General features: G+C 35.9%; 1 protein-coding gene across 2 annotated transcripts in view; it reads right to left on the bottom strand.

Annotated features, from left to right (window-relative positions):
• Nucleotides 1-12,960, bottom strand: part of LOC126820660 (DNA polymerase alpha subunit B) — a 157,203-nt gene that overhangs the window by 75,791 nt on the left and 68,452 nt on the right. For both annotated transcript variants that reach the window (XM_050548780.2, XM_050548782.2), the window contains exon 8: nucleotides 4,174-4,329. In XM_050548780.2, coding sequence (XP_050404737.1) covers nucleotides 4,174-4,329 — 156 coding nt within the window. The remainder of the gene's footprint in view (nucleotides 1-4,173; nucleotides 4,330-12,960) is intronic.

Raw genomic sequence — 12,960 nt, 5'->3', positions numbered from 1 at the left:
AATTATGACCTCTATAGAGTCCACAAGCTAAAAACATGATTTTTCGTACAATCAGGGGCCATAATTCAGGAAGTTACGGTCTGATATGTGCGAATATCTAAAGGAACCACGATCTTTGGGTTATAAACTTACATTTCAAGTTTCATCAAAATAGGATTAAAATTGTGACCTCTATAGGGTTCACAACCTTGATATACCATATTTTTACGCTACAGTAGAATCTGTATGAGCAGCCACTCCTATTCAGCGACATCTCCTTGTAAGCGGTCACGATAAATTCCCCCCGTAGAAATTCTGTTGTTTCATCTCTTTATTCAACGGTCACTCCTCTAACGCGGCCAGCGGTCACTATTTTACTAATAAATTCAACAAAACATCGCCCATTCAACGGCCATTGTTGAATGATACCATCTTGTCGTTCTTTGTAACACCCCTGCTAATCCCGTGAGTAGTAGTTAATTAACTGGACCCCCACTGATCAGGTAAAAAGAAATGTAAACATAACAATCAACCCGGGATTATCTGATCATTGTTTTCACGCGTAACGACACATTATTTGATGCTGATTGAATAAAATAAAAGTACCGAGTTTTGTCACGATCATCTAGTATCTCTCTTAGCGCCTCCTATAATATTACATACAGAGTTACACCCCCTGTAAATAGGAGATAAAATTAGCGATTTTTTTTGTTCATGTGCTTTTTTGATAAAATAAAATGAATTCATCGATTTTCTTCACAAAAATGGATAAATATTATCGAATGCATCACAATGGTAGACAGTAGTATCGAAGGTTGGTACAAAATGACAAGTTTACAGAAGTTATGTCCGAGATTTGAGTAAAGAATTTTCGTCCGGCGCAAGATTCAGCGACGGCCAAATTTACCGCTTCCAATGCATCCAAGCGTAATATTTAATTTATGTCGGCACAAAAAGCAACGAGATTTTATTAAGAGGCCACTCCCGTTAAGTTATGTCCGAGATTTGAGTAAAGAATTTTCGTTCGGCACAAGATTCAGCGACGGCCAAATTTACCGCTTCCAATGCATCCAAGAGTAATATTTAATTTATGTTGGCACAAAAAGCAACGAGATTTTATTAAGAGGCCACTCCCGTTAAGCGGTCAGTTGTGAAAATTCCCTTGGGTGGCTGCTTAATACAGATTCTACTGTATTTGAGAACAAAGGGCGCCATTTTGTTTGTCAGTTTTGGGCCGATTTTCACGAAATTTGAACTTAGCCATCCTTAGGGTGTAACGGTGATATAATAATACGTTTTTTAAATCGGATAAAAATTATGACCTCTATAGGGTCCACAAGGTAAAAACATGATTTTTCGTACAATCAGGGGCCATAATTCAGGAAGTTACGGTCTGATATGCTAGAACATCGAAAGGAAACAATATATTTGGGTTATAAACATGCATATCAAGTTTCATCAAAATCGAATTAAAATTGTGACCTCTAGAGTGTCCGCAAGCTAAAAACTTGATTTTTCGTACAATCAGGGGCCATAATCCATGAAGTTATGGTCCCATACATGAGAATATCGAAAGGAACTGAGATCTTTGGGAGAGAGACCTATATTTCAAGTTTCGTCAAAATCGGATAAAAATTGTGACCTGTAGGGTGTCCACAAACAAATTGTGGACAGACAGGGGCGACGACAATATACGTCCACATGAAAATGTGGGCTTATAAAAATGGGTATAGCTCTGCCCCTGGGGGTTGGTGAATTACCAAATAACAATAGGGGTCATCCTTAGGGTATAAGGAATAGGTATGCAACGTTTCAAAAGGATCTGTTAAGATTTGCGGCTTGTAGGCAAAACACAAGACATACAAACATTGGGCATGGCTCTGTCGAGGGAGTAGGGCATGCTACAAAAATAATAGGTCAGCCTTAGGGTATAAGGAATAAGTATAAGAAATGCGGCCTGTAGACAACAAACAAATACAAGAAATGGGCATGGCTCTGCCCCTGGGGGTTGGTAAATTGGATAGAATCGGCTTTGTTTCTATTGGTTCTAAGGAATATTCTAAGGAATAAGTATGTAAAGTTTCAAGATGATCACTTAAGAATTGTGGGCTGTAGGCGACACACAAAAAGAAAATGGGCGTGGCACTGTCCCTGGGGGTTGGGCATGCACCCCCAATGATAGGGATGTTCCTTAGGGTACTAAGAATAAGTATGCAAAGTTTCAAGATGATACGTTAAGAAATGAGGCCTGTAGACGACAAACAAATAAATACAAGAAATGGGCTTGGCTCTTCCCCTGGGGGTCGGGCATGCACCAAAAACAATAGGGATCATCCTTAGCGTATAAGGAATAAGTATACAAAGTTTGAAGAAAATCCAGTATATATTGAACCCTGTAGGCGACGCACAGACACACACACACAGGAGCGATGGCACAATACGTCCACATACGATTTTTCATACAATCAAAGAGAGAGAGAGAGAAATGGGGTTTAATGTCCACTTGACACAAACTAGGTCATTTCGGGACTAACATATGGTTTAATTTTCTTTCAATAATTCGCTTGCGCGTAGGGGTCTTTAGCAGCGGGAGGAAACTGGAGGACCCGGAGAAAACCCACGAGGTTGGACAGGCGTCCCTACTCCTTGCCACGTACAACCGGGGATTCGAAACCACGCCAGTTGACTCAATGACAGGCCACATGATACAGCACGCACGTGCTAACCATTCGGCCATCCAACCCCCCTCATACAATCAAGGGCCATAATTCAGGAAGTTTCGATCTGATACACGCGAATATCGAAATGAACCAAGATCTTTGGATTATAAACATGTATTTCAAGTTTCAACAAAATCGGATCAAAATTGTGACCTCTGGAGGGTCCACAACCTTGATATACGAGATGTTTACACTAGTTGAGCAGAAGGGGTGGCCATTTTGTCTGGCAGTTTTGGTCTGATTTTCACAAAATTCACAACCACATTTCAATGTGGGCGTATAAAAAAAAAACTCAAACAACAACTCTAGCTTGGTTACATGTTGAAACATAAAGATCTATGTGGGTTATAAAATATTAATTTAGATAAAATTAAAGAATCCCCGCCAAACAGAACCAGCAACAGACTTGTAGATTTAAAAGATCTTTATATCAATCCAACTTTTCGGGTGCAATACCCTTTTTCAAGAATGATTTTTTTGTGAATCCTGTGACGCCTTATATACAAACAAAAGAGATGACGTCACAGGATTTTAAAAATTATTAATGTACAATAATTGGTTTGAAAGAAAAGGATCGTTAAAATTAAGGATTGTTAAAAACGAGGATCGTTAAATTTATTTTTATGTACAAAAAGGATTTTTAAAAATTAAATTAAAGATTGTTAAATAAGTAAAGTTATTAATATAATTATAAAAATAAGTAAAGATTTAATATTTTAAAATAACAAAGAATAGGTCGATTATCGCGGATTTAAATAAAATAATTATCATTGATGTCTTCTAGGATGGCGGGGATTCTTTAATTTTAAAAGATCTTTATATCAATCCAACATTTCGGGTGCAATACCCTTTTTCAAGAATGATTTGTTTGTGAATCCTGTGACGCCTTATATACAAACAAAAGAGATGACGTCACAGGATTTTAAAAATTATTAATGTACAATGATTGGTTTGAAAGAAAAGGATCGTTAAAATTAAGGATTGTTAAAAACGAGGATCGTTAAATTTATTTGTATGTACAAAAAGGATTTTTAAAAATTATATTAAAGATTGTTAAATAAGTAAAGTTATTAATATAATTATAAAAATAAGTAAAGATTTAATATTTTAAAATAACAAAGAATAGGTCGATTATCGCGGATTTAAATAAAATAATTATCATTGATGTCTTCTAGGATGGCGGGGATTCTTTAATTTTATCTATTCTACTACTCCGCCCCGCCGGCATCATTTTTTGATCCAGATCCTACGCAGATGTACCAGACTGTCCAGCTTTTTTACTTATTTAAGGGAGTGTTGCCGTACCCCTCCTCGTTTTCCAAAATATTAATTTATTAGTTTAGTTAGGTCAATCAACCCTATGAAAAAGGTTACACTGATCTTCTAATAACACAGATTTATTATTTAACTTTCCTATACTTTACATTCTTTAAGTAGATCTATTACTATAACTGTATGACATGTAAATTCTTACCTGTCCTGGAAATAAGGAATATTCTGATAATGATGTCAGATCTACAGGTATACATTTACCAGCTGATGTATCTCTAGAACCTTCTAATAACACAGATTTATTATTCAACTTTCCTATACTATCACAACAAATTCTTCCACATATATTAACAATTTCCTGTAATCATCAAATACAACTTTTAAATCATCTTATTTTGATCAATTCCGGCTATATTTTATTACCAAAAAATTGCAATCAGGAACCATTAAATCGACCAATGATTAACAGCAAGACTTCAACCAAATGTAGACAGTAAAATCGACCTATACTGACTACTCATCGGTCATAGATGAAATGGTTAAGATAAAACTTAGAACAAGACAGGTTTTAATTTCAGAGATGTGGTTTGATTTTTCAGTAAACTATTGAATATGTGTGTATACAGGGCTAGAAATTCGTCAGTTTTTGCATTTTTAAGAGGAGTCTCATATATATGCAATCTGCGCAAATCTTTCGAATCTTAATATTAATACTGACTAAAAAAACAAAATTGTGTTTATTGTTTATCGCCAGTATCAGAAAATGCAGTAGCCAAAATAAGCTGATACAGCACTAGGGCTGTGTCGATATATCCATACGTTCCAGCGATATTTATATCGATACGTAAGGAGTAGGGTCGCCTGTCCAACCTCATGGGTTTTCTCCGGGTCCTCCGGTTTCCTCCCACTGCTAAAGACCCCTACGTGCAAGCGAATTATTGAAGTAAAATTAAAACCACATGTTAGTCCCGAAATGACCTAGTTTGTGTCGAGTGGACGTTAAACTCCATTTCTCTCTCTCTCTCTCCAAGTATATCGCACAAAACTACATGGACATATTTGATAGTGCTAGGAGCAAAATATGAGACATAAAATAAATGAAGTTTTAGCTAAAAGTATGACATAACCTCAAAAATAACGAAAATATCACTCAAACCCCATTGGTAATTAAAATGTTAATCAACATGAAAGGTGCGAGTGAGAAATCAAGCCTAAATTGTACGGAATGATATCATAAATTATTATCATCAACTTAAGAATGAAATTTCTGGTGGTCAGTGTACTTAAGAAGAGAATAATGCTGGTCTGCACCGAATGACCCCTAATTAGAAATTTAATTAACGTGAAAGGTGCGACATTGGAACAAGGATTTAAATTGTAGGGACTGATCATAGGATTCACAACCATTAACTTAAGAATGAATATTTAGGTGGTAAATGAACTTAAGAACAGCAGTTGTGACCAATAACCTTAAAAAATCAGTGACAAGCAGTGCAACTTTTCAATGTTATTTATAGTAATATATTTTCTACTTTTAAAATTGAATTTTATATCATTGGAAAGAACACGACAATCTGTACATTTTTGTAACAGAGTATTTCTATGTATAGAAAATATTTTTTTAGTTATTTGCAATTTTGTAGAGGGTATTGGGATTAAAAATAATCCACTAATTGGCTTAGGAAATGGTCCCTGCTGATTTAATTAGCTTAGGGTTAGGGTAGCTAATCTTTTAATTGGCTCAGGGTTAAATGGGTTAATGTATCAGTGTTACTATCAGAGATCAAGAGGAAACATAGCATTGTGGGCATATTGCACTGCTTGTCACTGATTTTTTAAGGTTATTGGTCACATCTGCTGTTCTTAAGTTCATTTACCACCTAAATATTCATTCTTAAGTTGAGCAGAACAGTAGGACGTTACACTCCATTTCATTTCATTTCATTTCATTCTTAAGTTAGTGGTTGTGAATCCTATGACCAGTCCCTACATTTTACACCTTGTTCCAATGTCGCACCTTTCATGTTAATTAAATTTCTAATTAGGGGTCATTCGGTGCAGACCAGCATTATTCTTTTCTTAAGTACACTGACCACCAGAAATTTAATTCTCAAGTTGATGATAATGATTTCTGATATCATTCCGTACAATTTAGGCTTGGTTTCTCACTCGCACCTTTCATGTTGATTAACATTTTAATTACCGATGGGGTTCGAGTGATATTTTCGTTATTTTTGAGATTATGTCATACTTTTAGCTAAAACTATTTTATGTCTCATATTTTTGCTCCTAGCACTATCAAAAATGTCCATGTAGTTTTGTGCAATATATTTGGAATAGATCACGAGATAATGGAAAAATCATTTTCAGTAAAATCTAAAAATTGCTAATTAGTGACCTTTGACCTCTTCTTAAGTGGCCTTTCCACCAAAAATTCCATTCTTAAGTTATATTTCCTAATTCAGGGCACATTCCTCTATCAAATGCCATTGAAGTGGAACTTGCACCTTCCATGTTGAATAAAACCATTTTGGGGGGTACTATTGGTGGCTCCTCCTGCCACACCCACCACTGGCGCAACTTAAGAATTGGGTTTCTGGGGTTTCCTAAAACAGTCATACACCACTAAAATGCCAAACCTTCCGCACCTTCCATGTTGAACAAAACCCACCTAGCTCCCGGACTAATCATAATCGTACGGAATTTTGATTTTAAAGCAATTTCAGTATGTTGTGCTGTGTGTCTATCAATTGACGAATGAATAAAAACTTTTGCCAAGTTACATGACTATAGTTACCTGATAGACAAAGACAACAAATTGTGTTATGAAGAAATGCCATGGTGCCGTATCAGCTTATTTTAGCTACAGCATTTTCTGATACTGGCAATAGATGAAAAATGCAAATATTCTAGATCATCGACATGAAATGCGAACGTTTCATCGAATAAACGAAGACAGTAATTAATTTATTCTGGAATATTACGGACGTGAACTTCAAGATTTTACGTGAATTAAATATGGAAAATTTTCAAATGGTGTATCCGTCGTTATTTTTGTAGTAATCACATACAGTGTACATTAAAATACGACATCCTCCACAACAAATTACCCAGAATTATTTTTGTTGAAGTCTTGTTATATTAAAGTGATTGGAGCTTATAATTAACCCATATCCTACAGGTCCTCAATTGACCCAATTCCGGCCAGTTCGTTTCAAAATGGATTAAGAAATCTGATGCTTACCCATCTCAAACATCTTGAGCATAATTCGTGATGTCATCATATCGCGATACATATCGGTTTGCCGCATCGTATCGAAAATGAACTGTATCGACACAGCCCTATACAGCACCCTGGCATTTCTTCTAGGGCTGTGTCGATACAGTTCATTTTCGATAGGATATGTATTGACCATACGGCAAACCGATACGTGATACGTATCACAATATGCTGACATCACGAATTATGCCCAAAATAATCTCAAACTACATTCTGTTTCAAGATGTTTGAGATCCATTTTGAAACGAACCGGCCGGAATTGGGTAAAGTACATCCTGAACCATTAGTGATGTCTGAACTTCCAGATGGACCCTGGTGTAATGTTTCTATATTGACTTGTGTGGACAGTTTCCAAATGGATATTATTTGTTAGTGATTATTGATGACTATTCTCGTTTTCCCATAGTTGAAACAGTAAAATCCACATCTGCAGATTCAATAAATCCTGTGTTAGATAAAATATTTTCTGAATTTGGAATACCGCAAATTGTGAAAAGTAATAATGGACCGCCTTTTCAAGGTCAAGAATTTGCTTATTTTGCTCAGTATCTCGGATTCAAACATAAGAAAATCACACCTCTTTGGCCTCAAGCCAATGCTGAAGCTGAAAGACTGATGCAACCTTTGTGTAAAGCTATCCGATCAGCAATTGTCGAATGTAAAAGTTGGAAACAAGAACTGTTCACATTTTTGCTAAATTATCGTGCTACACCGCATCCGACAACTGATCACACACCAGCTGATCTGATGTTTGATCGTCCAATTCAAACAAAACTTCCAGAAGTTCGTACTAAAGAAACTCCAGCTAACGTCAAGGAACGTGATCAATCTCAGAAATCTAAAATGAAAGATTATGCTGACAAAAAACGATCTTCTAAGAATCACACAATCTCTGAAGGTGATACTGTTTTGATTCGTCAGTCAAAAAAAAGACAAATTCTCCACTGTTTTTAAACCTAAACCCTACAAAGTTAAATCTGTCAAAGGAAGTATGATTACTGCTAAAAGACATGATCATCACATTACTCGTAATAGCTCATTTTTTAAAGTCTGATAGATATACATGTAATTCTTCTGAAGATGAGGAGGATACTGATGAACAAGATATAGTTGATAACGACTCAGATCTAAACCGTGACCCAATTAATCAACATAGATCTAGATATCCCCATCGTCATAGAAGACCAAGATGTTTGATTGATGAGATGTAAACCAAAACATTGAACTCTTTATTTAATTTCTTTATAAGTTTATAATGTTAAGTTGTGTATAGCAAGAAATATCATTGAGGATGATAGTTATGAACCGTGTAAATTAACAATTTCTGTAATGGTAATTCTAAGTGTTAAAGTAAAAGGACTTTTAAAAGTTTCAAAGGTTGAAATTTAAATTTTTATACGCCCACATTGAAATGTGGTCGTATATTGTCGTCACCCCTGTCCGCTCTAGAGGCTAAAGTTAATATCTGATGGACTTTAAATTTATATACACAGTGTTTAAGGTCTTGAGACGAAGAAGCCTATTGATTTTCAGCGATTTCCGATAATTACTGCCAGAGTTATGGCCCTTGATCACTTCAAAAAATCTTGTGGACGCTCTAGAGGCCAAAGTTAATATCCAATTAACCTTAAATTTATACACAGTGTTTGCGGTCATGGTACAAAGAATCCTATTGATTTTCAACGATTTCCGATAATTACTGCCAGAGTTATCGCCCTTGATCACTTCAAAAAATCTTGTGGACGCTCTAAAGGCCAAAGTTAATATCCGATTGACTTTAAATTTATACACAGTGTTTAAGGTCATGAGACGAAGAAGCCTATGTGATAATTACTGCCAGAGTTATGGCCCTTGATCACTTCAAAAAATCTTGTGGACGCTCTAGAGGCCAAAGTTAATATTCGATTGACTTTAAATTTATACATAGTGTTTAAGGTCATGAGACGAAGAAGCCTATTGATTTTCAGCGATTTCCAATATTTGCTGCCAGAGTTATGGCCTTGATCACTTTAAAAAATCTTGTGGACGCTCTAGAGGCCAAGGTTTATATCCGACTGACTTTCAATTTATACACAGTGTTTAAGGTCATGAGACGAAGAGCCTATTGATTTTCAGCGATTTCCGATAATTACTGCCAGAGTTATGGCCCTTGATCACTTAAAAAAATCTTGTGGATGCTCTAGAGGCTGAAGTTAATATCCGATTGAGTTTAAATTTATACACAGTGTTTGAGGTCATGAGACGAAGATTCCTATTGATAATTACTGCCAAAGTTATGGCCATTGATCACTTTGCAAAATCTTGTGATGCTCTTAACGCTAAAGTTATCATTCGATTGACTTCAGATTGATACACAGAGTTTAAGATCTTGAGACGAACAAGTATATTAATTTTCAATGAATTTTTATGACTTTAACAGTTAAATCCATGATATTAAAAGCTTTGTATACAAAACGTTAGCATGGGGCAGAACTTTATAAAAACCAAAGAAATTCTAATAGTTTTCTGATTATTACTTTGTGAGTTGTTGCTCTTAATCAGATTTTACTGTATTATAAAGGTTTCATTACCGAAAAAAGTAAAAATATGCGACAACTCTTGTTGACTGCCCAGACGATTTAGCTGCTGTCGGCGTATGTTTCGTTGCCTGGCAACCTATCTTTATTTTTATAGGACTTTTCCAGTTTTATAATAATATCTTAAAGACTGTCATCACATTCTTGATTCAATTTGGGGAGGATTGTCGTATTCACATTTATCATATGTCGATCCGATTCCATATTTTATATTAGCTATTGAAGATCCAAATCTATATATTATGATAAACCACTCATCGACACACTTCCGCTGTACAAATGTCTGTCAATGAATAAATGGATTGTCACTCAAGACCATGATAGATAGAATAGATGTTATTCAAAACAACCATAACTATAATCAGTGATGGAACGTCTACCAGGTAATGGTATTGCTACCATACAACTACTAGGTCTACTTATTTAGTCATCTAAACAATTTCAAAGGCATTTTATTTGAAAAACTTTATAGATATTGATAAACAATGACGTATGGATCAGTAATGTAGCAACCAGGATTGATATGGGACACAAGCTTAGTGCGCATGCCCATTGACCTGACCTAGAGGATTGCCCGCTTCTCATTGGACACTTCACCATTGACCTATGTGACCGACTAATCAAATAACGTATTCTCGAAATAACCTCATTAGGTATGCAAAACCTGTTCTTGCTTGCTATTTTTATCTCCAAAAAACGTCATTTCTTTTAAAATAGAGGAAATCCCAAGCTTTTTAACAGTATCCAACATGGCGACAGTTTACCAATCGGAAGCCGAGTATTTCGCATATGAAATGCCTATTGTTTTTAGATTTTTATCAATGGTGAATTTTCTTGAATGATTTGATAGAGTCTATATCAGCCCCTAATTCTGTAGCACACTCTGTAATGTTATACCATCTATTATCCTGGATTGTTTGTGAGATGAGTTTTAAGGTTGGGTCTTTTTGTGTTTCATCAATCACTTCTTGTGTTGTTATAGCAGTGGGAAGAGCAGATGAAATAACATAGTTTATGTACTTCTTACACTTTGACGATTCACGAAGTGAATTTTGAGACGGATTGGGGTGACCAGCAGGATTATCTTCACCATTCATGTAAATGACTTGAAAGTCATAATCGTGCAGGGGGTTTCGAGAGAGGGTTATTAAAGATAAACTCTAATGGCTTATGATCCGTAATTAGATTAAAGCTGGAGCCATTTAGAAAAACGTGATAGTGTTCACAAGCCCATACTAGACTTAATGCTTCGCGTTCTGTTTGTGAATATCTTGGTTCAACTGAGGTAAGAGCTCGAGAAGCCCAAGCAACAACTTTAGGAGGACTATCAAGTGTTTCTCGTTGAGTTAGTATAGCAGCAAGACCGACTGGGCTAGCATCAGCAATTACTTCAGTGATATGTTTGGGATTGAAGTAAGCAATAGTCTTGGCATCTAGTACCATTTCCTTTAGAGATATGAATGCATGTTGACATTCATCAGTCCAACACCATTTAGTTTTCTTGCAAGTGAGGTTCCCTGAGTGGAGCAGATATGGTCGAGTAGTCAGGTATAAAACGGGAACAATAAATAACCATACCAAGAAAGCTTCAGAGTTCTGACACAGTTTTAGGAACATCAAATTTATAAATTTCTGCTTTCTTCTTTGGATCAGGACCAACACCATTAGCAGAGAATTGGTAACCATAAAAATCAAGTGAGGTCTTATTGAACACACATTTTCTGATGTTTAGGGTCAGGTTCTTGTCCTGAAGGCGTTTGAATTTTGCTTGTAGAGCATCATCAAGTTCAGCTTGTGTAGCACCAAATATAATAATGTCATCACTTATATTACGAGCACCTTTAATATGCGCTAGAGTTTGACGTATGACATTCTGAAACACTTCTGCAGCTGATGTTGTTCCAAAATTTAACTGTTTATAACGAAACAATCCTATGTGTGTCGAGAAGGTTGTGATATATCTAGAGTCCTCATCGAGTTCTAGTTGATGATAACCTTGATTGAGATCTAGTTTTGAGAAGATTTTGGCATTGTGAAGATCATTTATTAAATCATCTACTGTCGGGGTGATGTGTCGTTCACGTTCTATAGCTGTGTTGGGTGCTCTCATATCAATGCATAGACGTAACTCTGATGGATTTTTCGGTTTTGGTGATGCCACAATTGGAGAAAATCCAAGGTGTAGGACCATTTGCTGGCTCAATGATGTCTTGATCTAATGACTTCTTTATTTCATCTTCAACTCTAGTTTGCAGATGAAATGGAACTTGTTGATGTGGTTGAATGACTGGAGGAACAGAATTATCTATATGTAGATGAACTTTATAATCTCTAAGTTTTCCAAGTCCTTGGAATATGTCACTATATTCATCAACCAGTTTGTCAATAAAGGGAATCGAGTTGATATTGTTGATTGACGGTAGTTGTATCAATCCTAGATTTTGTGATTTATTACTATATTCAGAGACATAAAAGGTAGTGTCTGTTGTTCTGTTGTTCACAGGGTTTCTCAAAGTAGTTTCAAACTTCCCAAGTAAACTAACTGTTTTCTTTGATGCGTATGGAAAAATCTTCATACTTGTTGGTTGGAGGGCTGTAGGTGCTTTTTCATAACTGTTTTACCCATTATGTTAATATTAGTGCCAGTATCTATGATAAAATTAATCGGAATGTGGTACTTTCCAACTTTGATCCTAGTTGTTGGGAGTTGTGAGTGATTCTTCTGGAGAGAGTAGAAATAACTATCGTCACTCGATGTTTCTTCTTCGGAATGTCTTTTCGGCATGGTATTGACTTGATGCCATTTTGTCTCAGTCCTTGATGCTTGCGAAACTTGTATCCAATACCAGTTTTAGATCGACAACATTTAGCAAAGTGATAGCTTATTCCACAGTTTAAACATTCTTTACCTCGGGCTGGGCAGTTTGCATGCCACCATCATGAGGCCACTTCCTCCACAGTGATTGCAGGATTGAGTTCTCTGTCCACCAGATCTTTTTTCTTCATCTGGTTTCTTTTGACAAAATTTCTGAAAGCTTTGCTTTTTTCGAGTAAAATCACTAATTTTATTGACATTTAATTTTGAAAGAGTGGGTGGGCGTATCTTTTCTTCCACCTGGCTTATTTGTTGTTC

The sequence above is a fragment of the Patella vulgata genome, chromosome 5, assembly GCF_932274485.2.
Source record: "Patella vulgata chromosome 5, xgPatVulg1.2, whole genome shotgun sequence".
NCBI lineage: Eukaryota > Metazoa > Mollusca > Gastropoda > Patellidae > Patella > Patella vulgata.
This window is presented reverse-complemented; position numbering and strand designations above follow the sequence as displayed.